The 21466-nt window shown below is 42.2% G+C and overlaps 1 protein-coding gene across 1 annotated transcript in view; it reads right to left on the bottom strand.

Moving 5' to 3' along the window:
* Window positions 1-21466, bottom strand: part of LOC306981298 (SPRY domain-containing protein 3-like) — a 69100-nt gene that overhangs the window by 18298 nt on the left and 29336 nt on the right. The window contains exons 6-7 of the mRNA XM_079580867.1: window positions 12577-12726; window positions 1268-1325 (exon numbers count right to left, since the gene is read on the bottom strand). Of these exons, the coding sequence (XP_079436993.1) occupies window positions 1268-1325; window positions 12577-12726 (208 nt within the window). The remainder of the gene's footprint in view (window positions 1-1267; window positions 1326-12576; window positions 12727-21466) is intronic.

Here is a 21466-nt window from a genome sequence, read left to right on the forward strand (position 1 = left end):
CTCATTGTAAAGCTTTGACTGCGCTCTTTCCAACACTAGAAAACACGGGAAGTCTCTCACTTTCGATTCCTCAGATAAATAACTAAATACAATAACTACAAAGCGGATTCAATTAGTTATTTTGATTCCATCGCTCTCTTCTCATGGCGTTTGTACATTAGTTATATTGGGTATAATATTAGCACATTAAAGGAGCTGTACCTGATTGTACAACAGGGTCACTCAAATTACAAATTGCTATTTTCTGATCCAAACTCATCTCAAACTTTCCTAATTCATTTACAACATCAACATTTGTCACAGGGACTGAGTTTAAACCAGGTTTCACAACTTTCAGGAGGAAAACTGTCACTTTACTCTAAAAAATGCCTACTAGCCTGACATATTATGACTGTTTAAAAGGCTTAGAACCAGTATTTTTGGATAAATGTCTGCATTTACCATATACTAAAAAGGACAAAACAAATACACTATTAAAGGGATATTTCAGGATTTTTGACATAGGGCCTAATTTCCGAGTTATCCAGAGTGTTGCTGATTTCTGGAGTTTTTTTTTTCATTCATGCAGTTCTTATATTTGAAGAGTTTCGAGGCGCTAGGCTAGTGCAAGGCTAGTGCATGTCTATGGTATCAGCTAGCCTGCATTAAAAACAGTCTGACCCGCTCCTCAGAGCACCTGAGGCAAATCACTTATAACACCAGACTAACCATATAAATGTATAAATGTGTCCATAGAGTAACTTTTTGGAATATAACTGACCTGCATCACATGAATGATCGCATTTTGAGGGACTATTTTCTGGCAGATCACTCCACCGCCGCATAGCTTATACAACCACGAAGCAGATGCTGCTCAAATATAAGTTATTTTAAATGCAAAATGGTTAAAATGACTCTATGGACACAGACATTTATATGGTTAGTCTGGTGTTATAAGTGATTTGCCTCAGGTGCTCTGTGGAGCGGGTCACACTGTTTTTAATGCAGGCTAGCTGATACCATAGACATGCACTAGCCTTGCATTAGCCTAGCACCACGGAACTCTTCAAATATAAGAACTGCAGGAATTTAAAAAAAAACAACAACACTCTGGATAACTAGGAAATGAGGCCCTATGTCAAAAATCCTGAAATATTTCTTTAATGTACAAATACATTAATATTTAATCTAAATTACACATGAATCGAATACCCAGTATGAGTACATACTCCATAATGTACTGGAGTATGTAGTACAGCAATATAATGTAGAAGTGTGGCCTCCTCACCTGCGTGGTACGCCACTGACCCCCGGCTCCAGCCCGGGTGCCTGTTCTTTGGGTAATCCTGGAAAAAACACACAAAAAACAAAGTTCATTAACATAAATCAACATTTATTTGATCCAGTATTTGGTGATCATTTTAAACACATCTCACTCATCCTCTTACATTCGGTTCGACATGAGCTGCAAATCGTCCCTTTTAGATTTAGACTCCCGTGTCGGCGATCGATAAAAGTGCAAAACTACGCTGGAGAAAAGATTTCTGCTACAGTAAAATAAGTCCAGAGCACCGGCTCGTAACACCTGTCAGGCCGACCGCGGTCTGAGCGGAGCAAACGGAAAGAAAAGGTTGGAGGGAAAAGGAAAAAAAAAGGAGAGAGATGAACAGAAATATCGATGAAAGACGAGAAACACTGAGGAATGCAGCGCCTTCTCCAAAAACCGAGGCCAAAATCTATATCCAGCCTGAGCCGCAGCCGAGGATTCCTCTGGCTCCGAGTCAGAGGAGGAACCCGTCCCACACGTGCTCCCGACACAGGAACCCTCTTCTCCCGGGGCAGGGGAAAAGTCTGTAATTAAAGCGGGGATGATCGATCTATTTTCTTGTAGGAGAGTTCATTGTGGTACCACTTTACAGCCGGCGGGGAGTTTCTGAGGATCTGTTCTTTACTTTAGTTAGAATACCGTAAATGCTCTAATATAGGCCGGGACCTTTATTTACTCAAGGGCATCTAGGACCAGGCCTTTATTGGAACCAGGCCACAATTAGAGACAGGCCTTTATTTGTATTTGAGCAAAACGGACGACCAGGAAAATGAAGAAAAACGACATTTGTGTCCATTTGCAGCTAAAATATTAGGTTCATTTATTAATAAACATTTCAAACCCTCTCCCAGCGGCTGGAACATTGACGCCTTTTATTTTGTCGGGACAACAGGAAGTGTTTCGTTGCTGTTAGCGGAGCTTTGACACCAATGTCACTGCAGGTTTCTGTTTCGTTTTTACCGCAGACTGGATTATTTGTTGTTTTCTTGTGTAAAAGGCGAGTTTAGACGGAGCGTTTGTGTTTGTGATCGATCATGAGACTGACCCGAGAGAAGACGAGACGCTCGCGCTGATGGGAGGAGTTATTTTGAGGCGTGGGACTGACCTGCACACGGAGCAGCTGGACGTGCTTTGAAGACGCGATGGAGACTTTATTAAAACCCTGGAGGGTCACACGACATTTGTTGTTTGCCCTGTTTCCAAATATCGTCACAGGAGGTTTGAAAAGTGGCTAAATCTGTGTCAAAGTTATGCTCGGATCAGCTCCTCCGCAGCGTCCCCCTCGGCCCGGGTTCCCGTTTGTTACTTCCTGCACGTGAGTTTTCATTTACACCAGTATGAGATACATTCCTAACATGGGGAATATTTATACTGCTATAGTTTCTAACAAAAGCCCCGGCCTGTTTTAGAGACCGGCTTTAATTTGCCTCCGCTAGCCTCGAACCCGGCCTCTGTCAGAGACCCGGCCGCTAATGGAATACAGGCCAGTATTAGAGAATTTACGGAACTCTCTACTCCACTACATTTGTAAAAAGGCAGCTACGGAAAAGAATGAAGTTGCCTGGATGTTTTTGTCTCCTTCAGAAGCTTGATGATGACGCATACTCGGGCAGTAGGTGGCGCTGTGCGGATGCACCGTCTAAGCCCCTGACTCAAGGATGAAACAACGAATCGATTATCGAAATACTTGCCAACTACCGTAATGTTTGGACTATTGGCGCACCTGAACATAAACCCCTTTTTGACAAAGGGCGTCATTTCCTGCTTATCCAGAGTGTTGCTGATTTCTGGAGATATTTTTTTTTTGTAATGTGATGGCCCAGCCACACAGAGGTAACCAGTTTAAATGAGATTGGAACTAATGTTGTTCTCTGTCCCGTTAAGAACTCAGCAGTGGCGAGGGGCGGGCCTTGAGAGAGCTGGAGGACCAGACCACTGCAGAGGGGGACTGGGGTTAAGGGGGCTTTGTTTTTCCCTTACTTTTGTTTGTTTCTCCCCTGTGTTTCTGCTCATTATGTTTTGGTATGGTCCAAGCTGTATATAAGTTGCCTTTTGTCTCATTTGAGGAGGTCAGTTTGTTTGTGTTACTTAGTTTCCTTTGCACATTCTATTTTTGTAAAGTTACATTAAGTTGACCTCTTTTATCGGCCCATGTTTGTTGTGGCCAATAAAGTGCCTTTTTTGAGATCTGAAGCCTTTGTCTCATTGTCTCACTGCTTGGTCCCTAACAGTAATTCATGCAGTTCTTATATTTGAAGAGTTTCGTGGCGCTAGGCTAGTGCAAGGCTAGTGCATTTCTATGGTATCAGCTAGCCTGCACTAAAAACAGTCTGACTCGCTCCACAGAGCACCTGAGGCAAATCACTTATAACACCAGACTAACCATGTGTTGTTGTTTGTTGGGTTGAAATATAATGTGAATTTCTCATCTGTATCTTTTGGGTGTAATTTCATCTTTGTCTCCTATAACTACACAACCAATCTTGAGGAAGTGCTGGCGAGGAAAGAGTTAAACGTCAGTGTTGTTTACAGACAGTTTTGTAACCAGGAAAGTGGATTTGAGATGAGGAGATCGTTTTTCAAAGCAGCGTTCGCCGCATACGGGAGCTTTTGTGTGGATGGTGATAAGTGAAATCAGTGAAAATCGCTCTCCGACCACTGAAGACACAGCTCACCATTCAGCTTTTCACATGAGGTGGCACCGAGGTGAGCGTTTCTGAAAGAGCTGCTGGGGTGGGATCATTTAAGGGGAAAAACAAGTGAGAACGAGAGACGACTGAAATATGGCCTGGTACAATCGTGCAGCAGCTCTTTGAATCTGTCTGTTTTTACTCCCCATCTTTGTCCTATCAGCAGAACTGGTCAAAGTACTTGATGTTGAGTAAAAGTACAGATACTATTGGACAAATATTACTAGAGATGCACAAATCCAGCTTTTGTGCTCCCGATACAGATACTGGGGTTTATCAGTATCGACCGACATCCGATACCAAGAGACTTTCTTAAAAGCAGCTGCTGTGACTGAAAAATGGTCGTCTTTTGAAGTGAATTTCTCCATTTGTGAGATCAACAAAGTCTTTTCTTTTCCCGCAAATGAGATGTGGCATATCGATCGTTACAAATGGAGCTCTGTTGTCGGGGGCTTCGTGCCCCTGGTAGGGTCTCCCAGGGCAAACAGGTCCTATAGGTGACGGGTCAGACACAGAGCGGGTCAGAAGCTCCTTAAAGAGGGGGTTTTATGCTTTTTTCAGTCACATAGCACCAGTCTATATCACACTACAATGATGACAAACCTTCTGTTGGTCTGTAAATGCAGTAAATGAGAATAACTGCCTTGTATAAAATTGCTCTCTCAAAATGGCTGTAGTGAATGTCTTGAAATAGGCCTCTGTCTCTTTAAGAACCTCTGAGCCTTTAGACACGCCCCCTCCACACGCTGTCTGTGGCATCAGTGGGGAGGGGGTTCTGCTGAGGAGCAGTGGTTGGTTACTCGGCTGGTGACGAAAGCTCGGAGGCGTCTCCAGGAGGTGGGGGCGTTCCTAGGAGGACTCAGGCAAACCTATCCCTAAAATGGCCGCCATCAGAGTTTTTACTCAAAAATACGTGAATGTGCCAAGGCAACACTTCAGCCATGTTTTTAATGAGGGAATGACAGAATAACATGATGTAAAGCTTGGAATAGTCGATTTTGCATAATACCCCCCCTTTAAGAGAGACCAACAGGCCCGGTTAGAACCATGAGGCCGTCCTTCTGTGGACCCATCACCTGCAGGGGGCGCCATAAGTGGAAGAAAATGGGTGGATGGTAATTATTCATAGCCTTACTAGTGCAATAAATTGCTCCAACAAGTATAGTTTCGTGGTTGTATAAGCTACGCAGCGTCGGAGTGATCTGCTAGAAAATAGTCCCTCAAAATGCGATCATTCATGTGATGCAGGTCAGTTATATTCCAAACATTATTCTATAGACACAGACATTTATATGGTTAGTCTGGTGTTATAAGTGATTTGCCTCAGTTGCTCTGTGGAGCCGGTCACACTGTTTTTAATGCAGGCTAGCTGATACCATAGACATGCACTAGCTTTGCACTAGCCTAGCGCCATGAAACTCTTTAATTATAAGAACTGCATGAATTACAAAAAAATATCTCCAGAAATCAGCAACACTCTGGATAACTAGGAAATGAGGCCCTACGTCAAAAATCCTGAAATATCCCTTTAATCACAGATTCATCTATTACCAAAATAATCGTTAGTTGCAGCCCTACTCCAATACAAGTAAAAGTTACTCAGTCAAATAAGTATTCAAGTAGAAAGTTGAAAAATAAGTATAAATATTTCAGTTCAGTGAGATTCCTGGGTTCACTTACTTTGTCCTCCCTGTCCTGTGAATGTTTACATGTTATGGCCATAAAAAATAATGTAATTGTTTGAGTGGAATTAGTTTAAGCAGACACGGTTTGTTCACTCTTATGATTTAGATGAAGATCAGACAACATTTTATGACCAATTTAGGCTGAAATTTCACACAATGGCATTGGAAGAAATATCCCAAATGCTAAATTTCATTTTTACGCAGATGATACAGTGATCTATTGTTCAGCTCCCAGCCCTGCAAAGGCCTTTGAGCATCTTCAATCAGCTTTTAATCAAGTGCAGGATCAGTTGTGCCATCTCAGACTTGTTCTGAATGCAGAAAAAACAAAACTGATGTTTTCTCCTTGCTAAAAAAGAAAGTTAGTTTGTCTGAATCAATCTGCACTAAATCTGGACAGAAAATTAAATTGGTATCGAGTTTTAAGTATGTGGGTTTTATAATTGATGATAAATTGTCTTTTAAATTGCATATTCGAAATGTAACCAAAAAGTTGAGAGCGTTACTGGGGTTTTACTATAGAATAAGTCTTGCTTTTCTTTTACTGTGAAGAAGAGGTTGGTGGAAGCCACATTTCTGCCTGTTCTTGACTATGGCGATGTGTTGTATATGAAGCTCCTGTACAGTGTCGGGTTGTTGGACAGTTTGCATCAGTGTGTATCAGTGAGTATCAGTGTGTATCATGGGGCTCTGCGCTTCATCACCAACTGTCGACCTCTTACTCACCACTGTTTGTTATTCTCTAAAGTGAATTGGGTTGGACTTCAGGCTCGTCGACTTTCTCATTGGTATGTTTTTATTTACAAGGCGCTTCTTGGAAGGCTGCCTTCTTATTTATCTTGTCTTTTAAAAGTGAAGCAGAGTCAGCGTAGTCTTCCTTCTAATGACACCTTCACTATGTTGTGCCTGTTGTGCGGACTGAACTGGGAAAGATACTTTCAGTTATTCGGCTCCACTTACATGGAATCTCCTGCAGAAGAACTTCAAAATCACGGACCTTATTTCTTTAAATAGTTTCAAGTCTCTTGTGATGTCAGGACAGTCCAGATCATCGGTGTGTGAATGTTTTAACTAATGTTGTGTATGTTTTTAAATGTATGGAAATCAAGTGTTGCTGCCCATCTAGGCCAGGTCTCTCTTGTAAAAGAGATCTAAGATCTCAATGGGACTAACCTGGTTAAATGAAGGCCAAATAAAATAAAATAAACAAGCGTTCAGATACATTTTCCTCCCAGTGTATCTGTTCAAATGGAGTAAAAGTAGTAGTAGTTCAATACAAAAATACAACTCAAGTAAAGATCCTCAAACTCTACTTCAGTACTTAAGTAAATTCCCGCCTCTTCCTATCAGCGCCGGCATCTTCACACTGAGTAAACAGGTCCGAAAGCAGGAAAGAGGAGATACTCATCACCAGCTCCAGCAGAGATCACTCTCTCCATCAGCGCCGTCTACAAACACCAGCACATCTGTGGATTAGGTCAGACCACAGGAGCACGGGTGTGTGTGTGTGCTGCATTCACGGGGCGGAGGAAAGTTTGGCGTTTTGTTTGTGCGTGTCGACACATCCTCACGGAACGAGGGCACGGCCGTGTTTGTCAACCTTTGTTACGCGCAAGACCTCGTACGACTTTGAGGCGCTTTTAAAATCATTTCAAACAAAGGAGAAGGCGAGACACTGCAGGTGAATATGGAAAGAAACTGTGTGTAAAAAGAGCCGGGTTACAAAGGTCTTTTCAGAGGGGGTTTTGGATCTTGCTTGGTTTTTGAATAATGAAATACAAAAAAATCCCTCTGAAAAAACCTTGAAATGTTGTTGAGTCTTTCTATGTGGAGTTTGCATGTTCTCCCCGTGTCTGCGTAGGTTTCCCCCTACCACTAAAACATGTACAATGGGAGAATCCTCCACCAAGGTGATCCTGACCATCAGCCTGACCCTAAATCTGGAGATGGGTCCCCGGGCCAAGCCCTGCGGTCGCCCACTGCCCCGGCGGCCTCGAGGAATGGGTCAAATGCAGAGGACAAATTTCCCTACGGGGACAATAAAATAATACTTTAACTTACAGCAGGGTGATTATGGAAAAAAAAAAAAATCACAATCTCGATTTTCGATTAGATTTTTTTGTTAAACCCTTAACAAAGTTCGAAGTAGTAGTTTGGACTCCGCGCAGTAATATCTTCACTTTACTGTGCGGATGCCAAACTACTCCTGGTATTATTACGCCTTACAATATAGTCCCCCCTTTTATCCGCTTAGAAAATCCACATTGTTTAATTTTGTGTAATTATACTTTGTAGTGGAACACTTCATGTAACCATATTTAAATAGGGAAAACGTGGAAGAGCTTGGTAGCTTCTATCTTGACCTGTTTTGGAGCTATAGTGGAGAGAGGGAGAGGCTAAATGCTAACGCCGTCTGCGCTGTGTTTACGTGACTGAAGGCACGGGGGAAGATCAGAAGAAGAACTCGTCAAAGCTCAGGTAAGAACATATCTCAGTGTGTAAAAACGGTGGCCTGTTCCTTTAAAATTGGGTATTTTCCTCCTCCTACATCAGGGGTCGGCCAGTTTACATTGTGGAGGAAGATTTTCATCATTCCCAAAACACCCAAGGGCCGAACCTCAACATTATAGCCTAAAGTAAAGACTATTTTCTGCAAATGCCAATGTTTTGGCAGAGGTTCTGTGCTGGAGGGCCGCATTTGGCCCCTGGGCCTGACGTTGCCTACCCCTGCCCTACATGTTCCAGCCATGTCCTGATGTGTAGAATGAGCCCAGACCTGTTCACCACAACAGCCTCTAAAATCCTGCACCGTCACTCACAAAGTTGTTCTGGTCTGAAGTGCCGTCATGCACGAGCTTAATATAGAAGCTGCAGTTACGTGTAAGACCTGAGGCGGCAGTAGTGAGTATAAAATGGCCATGAAACCCCAATACATTAGATCCCAGTTACAACAGCCCTTCAACCAAACCGATACAGTCTGGCTTCGGTGTGAGCGGGGAAAGTGTGGCGTTTGTTTGTGCGTGACTAAGGGCAGGGCGCGCACTGTGGAGCGACTGATGCAGGTTTGTTTGTCTAACCCGGTGTCGTGGGGTGAGACCTGTAGATTTAGCGCGACAGCAGCGGGTCGGGTCGCGGCTCGTGAGGCCCAACGCAGAGCGGAGAATGTGTCGGGGCAGGTCCGTCGCTGGGAGCTGAACAGATAAAGGTGAAATTTAACACTTTTAAATGGGCCTTTACCGAGGAGAGGCAAGACGCGCTCGCCCCGAACCTCTGAGTCACACGATAAACAAAATTATTGATAACGGAGGAAACGAGCGGGAAGGATGAGAGAGTGTGCCACATAAACATCTAACAGGGTCAAAGAGAAACCCCCGAGCATAAGAACTAATATAAAGTAAATGGGCTCAGTTCATGTCCAAGTGTTCAGATTATGGATGGATGGATATATCGGCTATCGGCCAACCCCCTTCGCATCAGACCCCAAAAATCCATATTGGTCGGGCCCCAGTAATGACTTTCTCGTTCCCCGTGCCTAAACATGGATGTATCACGGGCTGTAAATCTAAAGTGTGACCAAAACCACTTGTTACAGAAGAGGACCATTCACTTTTTCACTCACAGCAGCCACTTTTAAGAAGGTCCCTTGGTATCGGTTGATATCGGTAGATGCTCAAACCCCAAGTATCAGGAGCAAAAGAGCTGGATCGGTGCATCTCAAATGAAGTATCGAGTATTTCCCTTAGCATCACAATAGAGTTCGAGTATCGTGGATGTGGACAATTGAAAACACTAAAGATATTTTTCTAAATCGTTCAGCCCTGAGATGATCTGCTGCTGTTACATGAAGTAGTTCAGGGGCGGACTGGCCATGTGTCCATTCTGGAAGAGCACAGAAGGGCCACTGGCTCTGGGGCCCCCCGCTCTTTTTGCTGATGATGCCAATAAAAATAATAATAATAAAAAGCCGAACTGGGGAAAATGCACTCGTTAATGTTGAGGCGGGTGGTAAGAGGTTAACCTCTTAACCCCCGCCTGAACCGAGAGGATCTTTTTCCTCACGTCATCAGATTTTTTTTCCATCATTTTTTTGTTGGGTATTCAACTCATTTTTGTCACTTTTTTGTCATTTTTTTGGTCACTTTTTGTAGATTTTTTTGTCATTTTTTCGTCAATTTTTTGTCATTTTTTCGTCCAATTTTTGTAATATTTTTGTCAAATTTTTATCACATTTTTGTCACATTTTTGTAACATTTTTGTCATTTTTTTTGTCATTTTTCGTAATTTTTTTTGGTCATTTTTCGTCAAATTTTTGTCATTTTTTTGTCAAATTTTTATCATTTTTTGTCACATTTTTGTCATTTTTTTGTCTCATTTTTGTCCTTTTTTCGTCAAATTTTTGTCATTTTTTTTGTCACATTTTTGTCATTTTTTCGTCAAATTTTTGTCATTTTTTCATCAATTTTTCATCATTTTTTGTCACATTTTTGTCACATTTTTGTCATTTTTTTTGTCATTTTTCGTAATTTTTTTTGTCATTTTTCGTCAAATTTTTGTCATTTTTTTGTCAAATTTTTATCATTTTTTGTCACATTTTTGTCATTTTTTTGTCTCATTTTTGTCCTTTTTTCGTCAAATTTTTGTCATTTTTTTTGTCACATTTTTGTCATTTTTTCGTCAAATTTTTGTCATTTTTTCATCAATTTTTTGTCATTTTTTGTCACATTTTTGTCACATTTCCATCATTGTTTTCGTCTCAGTTTTATTGCTATTTTCACACCTTTTTTCCAGAAGCTTTTGGACTGGGGTGAAGCCAAACTGGAGAAAATGTACTCAGTTCAGGTGGGAGTTAAGGGCTTAAAATATGTATTGGAAGTGTCACAATTACGCTAATTTGGGCCAGGCTGGTCAGAGTCCAGGGCTGTTTTTCAGTCCCAGTCCGCCCCTGAAGTAGTTTACCCTATAGAAACCTCTGCGCCGTAAACATCTGGCAGCACCAGTGTCGCTCTGGCGGGGGGGGGGGGGGGGGGGGGGGGGGGGCAGCTGCTTTCACAAGAACAGAACAAACCTAACCTTTTGTTTGTGTTTTCAGACGGCGCAGGAGCCACCCCTGGGCCCTGGGAGGCTCGAGTGTTGGCAGAGCTCCACGGGCTTTGGCTTCTGCTGCTCTCGCTAATATTTCACATTCCTCACACTTTCAAGGATAACCCAAGAAGAGCGCAGGAAAAAAAAAAAAAGGGAATCTGAACCAATCCTAAAAAGTCTACGGTCAAAATAACAGAGGAAGAATGCGCCGCGAAAGAGCGAAATGTCAAACAAGGATTTAAAACAAGCTGTGGAGAAATATGTGCAGTTACCTCAGTCAAAATATCGAAAGGAATTCTAACAATCCGTCAATTTTGTTCAATTATTTCCTAAAATATCAAGAACACGTTAAAATCAATATTGTTTTACGGATGAAACTTCGACTGCTAATTCGTGCAGGAAGCAGAAAGTCAAATTTAAGGCTTTTTAATGCCATTTCAAAGCAAAAAACGCAGATCTACTGTCTGCATCTACCATGTCTGAAGATAAAATACATTAAGAGATTCTGCAGGTGAATGGGGGGGGGGAAATACTCTTAAAGATATACCGTAAATTCTCTAATACTAATACTGGCCTGTATTCCATTAGCGGCCGGGTCTCTAACAGTTCGCGGCTGGTGGAGGCAAATTAAAGCCGGTCTCTAAAACAGGCCGGGGCTTTTATTAGAAACTATAGCGGTAGAAATAATCCCCATGTTAGGAATTTGTCTCATACTGGTGTAAATGAAAACTCACGGAGGAGCTGATCCGAGCGTAACTTTGACACAGATTTAGCCACTTTTCAAACCTCCTGTGACGATATTTGGAAACAGGGCAAACAACAAATGTGTGTGACCCTCGAGGGTTTTAATAAAGTCTCCATCGCGTCTTCAAAGCACGTCCAGCTGCTCCGTGTGCAGGTCAGTCCCACGCCTCAAAATAACTCCTCCCACCAGCGCGAGCGTCTCGTCTTCTCTCGGGTCAGTCTCATGATCGATCACAAACACAAACGCTCCGTCTAAACTCGCCTTTTACACGAGATAACAACAAATAATCCGGTCCGGTAAAAACGAAACAGAAACCTGCAGTGACATTGATGTCAAAGCTCCGCTAACAGCAACGAAACACTTCCTGTTGTCCCGACAAAATAAAAGGCGTCAATGTTCCAGCCGCTGGGAGAGGGTTTGAAATGTTAATAAATGAACCTAATATTTTAGGTGCAAATGGACACAAATCTCGTTTTTCTTCGTTTTTCTGGTCGTCCGTTTTGCTCAAATAGAAATAAAGGCCTGTCTCTAATTGTGGCCTGGTTCCTATAAAGGCCCCGGCCTATATTAGAGCATTTACGGTACATTTGTAACTTTTGCTGTGCATGACATACAAAAATGACAGAAAACTTACTTTTCTGTAATCTATTGTTTTCAAATAAAAATATGGCATAATATCAATAAAGATGGCCAAAATTGCCTATATTTGGTGGAATATAAATAATGGATAAAGCCAGGTTTAAATTGGTCTAAAATATATTTTTGAGAGGAACAAAGGGTAGAATAGAATTATCTGTAAAGAAGGTCAGGTGCTCTTCAGGATCAAAACATAAGTATAATCAGAGGCAAAAACCTGGGAGCGCTGGGATATCTGTCTTATCAGGAGACAAAACACCATAAAATACATTTTAAAATACATTATAAAGGGCGAGTTTTTTTTTTTTTTTTATATTCTCACATTACAACTAGGATGCCAAGGGAGAAAACCAGCTACAAATCTCAACATCAACATCTGCATGAACTGCTCTACCCCATATAAAACATGAAAGAGAAAACTGCAGCACTCACCTGTCGGGCCAGTCCCAGAGCGATGTAGCACTTTTCTCCGGCGTCCATGATCTCCACCTCGTAGTAATGGCGGTGCGTGGAGAGCGGCGCCCGGGCCTGAGCCAGACCCACGTCCATGATGCTCTTCCCCTTCCCCACGTACTCCAGCAGCTGAGGAGACAGAACATCGCCGGTTAGTCCTGGAGAAGTGTCGGCGCCATTTTCTGGACGGACACATCGCTGTCATTTGTTTTTGAAGAGTTTGTAAATGTGTGCTCTCAGGAAGACGGGACACATCACCAGATCTTCACTCAGACACTTTGTCAGGGAGTACGGAGATAAAGGAGTCTGAACCTATAAGCCTCATTAAGTCAATAACAGCAACAGCTTTTTACCAACTAAAAACATCAAATCAGGACCAGTGTATAAACCAAGGTGGTAAACCTGATCACTGTCCTCGTCCAGCTCTGCGACTGTATGAGCTGCAGCCTAACGTGGCTTCACTGCTAAAATATTATGGAAGGACAGAGCGAAGTGCGGGCCACATTCATTAAAAGACCTATAAAAACAAACAAACAAACAAACAATAACCTACGCAGACACGGGGAGAACATTAAAACCCCCTCTCGGCTGCCGTGGCACTGGCAGCACTGAGGAGAAATGCTTTAACCTCTAAACTCCCACCTGAACTGATCCCATTTTCTCCAGTTTGGCTTTACCCTAATCAAAAAGCTTCTTGGGGAAAAAGCACCAAAACAGCCACAAAAAATGAGAAGAAAAGAATGATGTAAACGCGACAAAAATGTGACAAAAATGCAACAAAAATGTGACAAAAATGTGACAAAAACTCAACAAAAAAATTACAAAAAAATCAACAAAAATGCAACAAAAACTCAACCAAAGAGTGACAAAAACTCAACCAAAGAGTGACAAAAATGCAACAAAAATGTGACAAAAATTCAACAAAAATGCAACAAAAATGTGACAAAAATGCAACAAAAATGTGACAAAAATTCAACAAAAATGCGACAAAAATTCAACAAAAAAATTACAAAAAATTTACAAAAAATTACAAAAAATCAACAAAAAATTACAAAAAAATCAACAAAAATGCAACAAAAACTCAACCAAAGAGTGACAGAAATTCAACAAAAATGCGACAAAAATGCAACAAAAATGTGAAAAAAATGCAACAAAAATTCAACAAAGATGTGACAAAAATGTGACAAAAATGTGACAAAAATGCAACAAAAATTCAACAAAGATGTGAAAAAAATGTGACAAAAATTCAACAAAGATGTGAAAAAAATGTGACAAAAATTCAACAAAGATGTGACAAAAATGTGACAAAAATTCAACAAAGATGTGACAAAAATGTGACAAAAATTCAACAAAAATGTGACAAAAATTCAACAAAAATGTCACCAAAAAGAGACAAAAAAACATACAAAAGGTGACTCAACACCGCAACAACGCGAGGAAAAAGGTCAGTTTTGTGAGACTTAGCTTTCAAATGAGGTGTTACACAGCCAAAAGAGGACAGAATGCATTTGGTTTAGGCGGGTGGTAAGAGGTTCAGAATCACAATAACATCACGTGTCACAAACTCTTTCTTTCATTGTGACACGTTGTTGATCTTTGTCGACCTGCTGCAGAAACCACCCCCCCCCCCCACCCCCGGAGCTGATCGCGGATCGTGCTCGGACAGGATCCCGGGCCCACGGTTTGTTCCCCACGCAGGGCCTAATGACTTACATGTAGCCGCAAAGACGACGTTTAACATCTTCCAGAAACGAGGAGAAGCCTTTTGACTGACACTACAAACCTTTTCCGAGACGCCCACTGCCTGTCTCCGCGGCAAGTACGGACAGTCCCGCGTTAATAATTACGACTTGTTTTGACTTACGGACGCAGACGGGTGACGGAGGGCGGGACCCGCGAGTAGGTGGGCAGCTAAGCAACCGCAAAGCCTCCGGGCCAGAGAGAGGTTTCCACGGGACGCAGGTGGATCGATCTGTGCTACCCGAGCTAAAAATAGGCTTAAAAGAAGTTGATGACAGAAAACAAGGGAGTTGGCAAATATGTGCGGCTTCTGTACCTTTGGTAACCTTTGCATTTGAACCGTCCTTACGCTCGGCACGGCAATTACTACGGTTTGTGAAGAGGAAAGAACATTGTAACAGTTTAAAGGGGGACAGGAAAAAACTCTTTTCTTTTTTTTTTTATTTCCAGGTTTTGGGCCAAATTGGTCAAATAAACTTTCACCTGGAAACAAACAAACAAACAAACAACATGTTTAATGATTGCACTGATTCAATGTTTCTCCATAGATTTATTTGTGGAATTGAAATTTCAAGGGCCATTTTCTCAAAATGCATTTTTCTCACATTGGTGCTACAATGTCGCTCTTGAACTAAATATTATTTTGAAGGTCACACTTTATTTTACACTACCTTGACACATTGTACCTACACTAAATTTAGTAAAATGTAATAACTTGTACCTATATAGTACATACACATTGGAATTATGTGTATTTGTAGTTTGTAGGTACATAATAAGACCCTTAAGGTTAGGGTTAGACTTAGGATCTTATTATATTATGTACCTCAAAACTACAAACTAGGGTTGGTCCGATGTACGATATCACGATGGATGATGATAACGTACATCGTGATGGATGAGCAACAACACGATGGAGAGCCACCATCGTGATGCCACGCCCCCTCCTGTCAGAAACACGCACTGATCTTCTGTGGGCCTTGTAATTTAACCTACAAACTTTGCAGGGATTGCACTGTAAATTAAATCACAAATACAACTAATATGCACGCTAGTTTCAGTAGCCTGCCAGAAGCCATGATGCGTTAGCCATAATTATTAAAGTAAAGACGCAGTGCTGCTCTATTTCTGACGCGCGGGGCTCTCGCTCTCTCTCTGCAGCTCAGAGTTTGACACCGCGTGGTCTCGCTTTGCTTTGCTTCGTACGGAGCTAGCTGAGCGCGCATGGGTTTGGATAATTCTCACGAAGGCCCGAGAGAGAGGAGAGAAGGAGGCGGTGCAGGAGTTACGAGGTTACGAGCTCAAACTTCTAAATATTGTCCTGTTCACCCACGATATCATCGTCCATCACGATGGTTCACTGTAAACATCGTCAACGGCCAATTAAGGAGACATCGCCAAACCCTACTACAAACACATACATTGTGTATCTAACCCATAGGTACAAGTTATTACACTGTTGCAGAGCAATGAACTAAGGGTAGTGTAAAATACAGTGTTACCTGAAGGAATTTTCAGAAGAATCTTTTAGTATCTAATTTCATTGCCACCACAGATGCTTGAGACCGGGTAGACCTCTCGGAGACCACGTGGAGACTCAGCTGAAATCAAACCTGTTTTGTTCAACAAGACTAACTGGAGACAAGGGGGCAACTTGAGTCTCCAACTAGTTTCCAACAAGTCTCCAGGCCAGTGAGACAGGCCCTTTGTTTGTATCCGCGCAATCTACCAGAGTTGCGGAGACGTTTCGGAGACTGCAGGTCGCTGCAACCTCTGGTGAGACAGGCCCTTAAGAAACATCCATTTTCTTCCGCTTTATCCGGGGCCGGGTCGCGGGGGCAGCAGTCTCAGCAGAACCCGAGGCGACACCGGGCCAGCTCGGAGACATAGTCCCACCACCGTGTCCTGGGTCTTCCACGAGGACATGCCTGGAACACCTCCCGAAGGAGCTGACCAGGAGGCATCCAAAACAGATGCCCGAGCCACCTCAGCTGCTCCTTTCCATGTGAAGGAGCAGCGACTCTACTCCGAGCTCCTCCCGGGTAGCTGAGCTCCTCACCCGATCTCGGAGGGTGCGCCCAGACACCCTGCGAAAGAAACTCATTTCGGCCGCTTGTATTCGCGATTTTGTCCTTTCGGTCATGACCCAAATCTCATGACCATAGGTGAGGGTGGGAACGTAGATCAATCGGTAAATCGAGAGCTTTGCCCCGACTCAGCTCCCTCTTCACCACGACAGACCGATACAGTGACCGCATCACTGCTGACGCCGCACCGATCCGTCTGTCGATCTCACGCTCCATCCGTCCCCCACTCTGAACAAGACCCCGAGATAAGCCCTTAATATACAACAAAATAAAATCATAAATTTAAACCTGGCTCAATCCAGTATTCAGATCAATTTTGGGCATATTTAAGCATAAAAGCTTGTTTTTATATGAAAACATAAAATGACAGAAAACGTACAACACATTTTTTGGTCACATTTATGACCGTAATCTACAGCAAAAGCTTCAAATTGAAATCTCTAGCTTCCCTATTCATCTGCAGCCTCTTGCCTCAAAGCTCAGAAAGCTGACTTTGCATTAGGGCTGCACAATAAACCTCCAAAGTATCGCAGCGTCAGGTGAGGTGATGTCCACATCGCAAAATCTCTGAGGTCTTTCATCTGACTGAGAGTTACATTTAAAGTGAACTCAGCCTAAAACAAAAGCAACGGCAACTTAAAAAAGAGCATTTTCAGTCAGAATTTTCTTTTTTTTTTAAGAAAGAAGATGAAAAAACAAAAAGGCTCACGATTTTTGGTTACATTAAATGAAACGTACTATATTAAAATGTAGTAAAATATCATAATAACCTCATGATCATGAAGTGACAGCAGTTATCAAAGACCTCATCTTATTTCGTGCAGCTCCACACTGCAGATGTCGCTTAAGGACTCGAGCCGCGTGAAAGCCACACCTGACATGGAAACGGCAATTCAGCGTCAAGTATCTCAATTAAGTTATTAAGATTTTCCCTATCTTTGTTGTTATTCCTTGTTGCCAAGTGATCCCTCAAAACTGCATGTGAAAATTGCAGCCGCGGCGCGCAGTATTTTTCACTCGGGCTGACGACTGATTAAGGACCTTCTGTGACAGCGATAAATCACCAGGAAATATGAGCTTCACGTCTGAATCAGGGCTGGAACGTTTCGGGAAAACAATCGAAAGGTCACTTCTCTGTTGTGATGACCGATGGGTGTGTAGTTTATGTTCATGTCCAGGAGAAACTGGGATAACCGGCTGAACTAAAGCAAGAATCACATGTATTTCATGGTCAGAGACATGTTTGTAGAGCTTTAAACTAGAGCACGATTTATATTAACTCAACGCTCATTTTTCATGGGGTGAACTCAACAAGAGGGTCGTCTCATGATCAGAAGATTGGAGGTTTGAATCAGAGCTCCTGAAGAGTCACATTGTCACTGTGTCACTGTGCAAGACACCTCCTCACCTCCAGTGTCTGCGTACATTGGTGTGGGTGGGTTGGGTTAGAAAGAGCACATATTTTTTTCCCTTTACATGGTTGGCTTACAATATAAAGTGCATTCTTATCCATTAATTCCACTCAAAGGAGGCCATGTTTTGCTCAATGTCCCGTTTCATGGGGTAAACGTATCATTAGCATGTTTTGTTTTCTCATTGTGCCGAGTTTGGATGTAGTTTATAGCTCTTGGATGACTTTGATCTCAGCTCCAAATGCTTTGGGGGCACATGAGCGACAGGTCCACGTGATGAAAACAAGAAGCAGCAAGACGCAAGACAAAGTTAAACAACAAGGCGACATCTTCTCCCTGACCTGAGGAGAGCAGCTTCACAGCGTCAGGTAAAGGCGGCTCCACTTAAGTTCCAAACTCTGTTTAGTTTGACAGAAAGAGTTGTCCACGACGTGGTTAAGGAAAGTTTCAGGAAAGTTTCTGCTCCTCGTTTCCTGAGAAGTCCATAAGCGATTTCAAAGATGTCCTCAGCTGTGTTACTTTTGAAAACATGTTTTAATTTAGTTTTAGTTTTAGTCTTTTGACTAAAATGTAATGTCATTCCAGTCGAGATTTAGTCGAAAAAATCTTTTCGATTTTAGTCTAGTTTTAGTCGACTAAAATTGCATGTCAATTTAGTCGACTTATATTTATAATATTTATTATTGTCATATTTAATCTTGTTCCTCTGCTTCATGGAGCTGCTCCACATGAACAAAGCTCAGAGCTGATCCTTTGGCAGTGAATTTACATGATCTGAGGCTCTTTCAGACGCTCAATATAAGTCTGGATGATTTTAGTCTCTCCTTTTCATTTTTATTTAGTCTTATTTTAGTCGACTAAAATATCTGGACATTTTAATCATAGTTTTAGTCTCATGAAGAACTTTTAATTTAGTTTTAGTCCAATTTTAGTCGTCAAAAATATCACTTTGACTAAAATTAAGACTAAATATTTTAGTCGACGAAATTAACTGCTGTGCAGAAGCAAAACAAGGCAAAAAGTGCCATTTCTCCACTGTAAACTTGCGTTCACGTGTTGCAGTCCCGTGTGAGTGACAGCAGCTGCAGAGCGGCTCAATGGGGCGTCTTTTTCATGTGTGCGGGTTCTGGTTGGGTCGGGTTGGAAAATTGGATGTCACCCCATGAAAAACGAGAGCAAAAACAAAAGTGCTGCGTTTTAATTTGTGTTCAATGTAAAAGGGATATATATAAAACACTGCCTGATCAAAATATATATATGTTGCACACTGTATTTGGTTGAACCGCCTTTAGCTTGGATTACAGCTGTGGTGTTGTTTCAATAAGCCTCTGCCAAGTCAAAAGATCCAGTGTTGTATTCATTTTTCACCAAGATCTTGGGTTAAGATCTGGACTCTGTGGTGGCTGATCCATCTCATGCTCCCTGATCCACTCTTTCACAACACGAGCCCATGAATCCAGGCTTCGTCATCTTAGAATATGTCCGTACATCAGGGAAGAAGAAATCCACTGATGTAATGTCGTCGGCTGATCTCATTCTTTGGGCTCACGCTGTTGCTGAACCTAGACCTGACCAACTGCAGCAGATCAGAACAGTTGCATCCAGGTGGCAACAAACAAAACAGCTCAAAATATATCAAACAATCGCAATGCCCTGTAAGTGAACTGCTGTCGAAACATACGTCTGGTGAGTGAACTCATTGAACACATTACAAAGGCTGCATTGCAAAGGTGTTTCTGGATTATGTCATCTTTGTAACTGTTCGGTGCCATGATCTTAATTAAATTTTGACTAATGGTGCGCCCCTCCCTAAACTTTGACACCAGTAACTCATCACTCCCAAACCACACTGTTACTTTAGCGAAGTAAAGTGTCTTGCCTAAGGACAGGATGGATGAAAATAAGCAGCATTGGTCGGTTCTGCTAGGACCGAATCAGCAACTTTTCCATCATCGCCAAGAAGGTGTTGTTGGCCGTCTCACGAGTCTCTCTCTCTCTCTCTGGGGCCAAAAAGTCAGGTCATCAACATTGTAAGAGCCATTTTAGAGGCTTAGTTAGTTTAGTTTACCCTTTGAACGCATTGTCCCGTTCTAAATGTGATTGAAACAGCCATTGTGCAGACTCAGGCCCCATACCTGATTTTTTCCATTTCAAAAAATTAAAGAGGAAGCGACTAAATTGAAATGTTGGAGGGGGTACAAACTCATCCCTAACCTTCCTAACATATTTGTAGTTCCCCAATTCTTAATAGGGACATGTTTATAGGCACATTTCACTACTTGCAGGGTCACTTTTCAGGGTCACTTTCACAAGAATGCTAACAAACTAGCCTCCAAGTTCATGAAATTGCTACACATGCTTTATAATTAGATGTGTTTTCCCCTCAAATGTCAGAGTTTACAATATACTTAAGAAAGACAAAACAGATTTCATTCCATAGCTAGAAAATAAATCAGGTATAGCTCCTTTAAGTTCTTGTGGTAAAAAAAGGCAGGCTTTTTAGTGCCAGATAGGAGGCGTGAAGCAGCATTTTGGATAAGTTGAAGTCGGGCTCTGGAAGTTTTGGTTGAGCCTATTGTACAAAGCATTACAATACTCTAGGCGACTGGTGATAAAGGCGTGGATTAAAATCTCAAGTTGTCCCAGGAGAGAACAGGTTTCACTTTAGACAGTTGCCGAATCGGGAAGAAACTAGTCTTCACAACCGAGTTCACCTGAGCGTCAAGTTTAAGATCACAGTCTAACCTCACACCAAGAACTGTTACAACAGGCTCCAGATACTGAGACGGCGCCCCCACATCACCATGGGCAGAGGACGCTCGATTCAGCCCAAATACAACGACCTCAGCCTCCTCAGTTTAAAAGACATCCATTTCTTCATTTCCTCAATACAAACTAAAAGCTGACATGTACTATAGGCATTATCTCTCATTAGAGGCAAGTACATTTGTGTGGAAATCTATGGCAAACTTTTTAGATATTGCCCCAAAAGGGAAGAGATACAATGAGAAAAGGAGAGGCCCAAGAATCGATCCCTGAGGCACTCCACAAGTAAGACTGGATGCAGAGGACTCAGACGATCCAACACGGACACAGAACTCTCTATCAGTAAGAAACGACTTGAACCACCAGTTTTCCAGCCTAGCTACGAGGACATTGTTAAAAACTCTTAGAAGGGTTGTCTCAGTGCTATGTCTGGTCTGTTCCGTCATCTACAGAATATTTTTAGCTTTGATGGAAATTTTGAAGGATTGACAGATTGCAAATCAAGCCGTAATTGAAATGTAGACGCAGCGCTGCACTGTCTTCTCCAAAGCAGCTACATCACTAACGCCGCGTGGTTTCGCTTTGCATTTCGCACAGCAAATTAACAGCTCGAGCATCAGAAAGAAGAGCATCAGAAAGAAGAGCATCAGAAAGAAGAGCATTAACTTGGATACATCCAGGAGGAGAGAGGAGCGTGGTGCACCACAAAGGTAAACCACAGACACGGCGCGTGGAGTCCGGGCATCAGCCAACGGTTCGCCCACAGTGTTTCTTACACATTACGTCCACATTGACAAAACGCAAATAATAAAAGCTCCGATTAACATTTGTAATAGTGAAATATGAGCCTTAATATTGACGAGC

This window comes from Gobius niger (assembly GCF_951799975.1).
Source record: "Gobius niger genome assembly, chromosome: 22".
In the NCBI taxonomy this organism is placed as follows: Eukaryota; Metazoa; Chordata; class Actinopteri; order Gobiiformes; family Gobiidae; genus Gobius; species Gobius niger.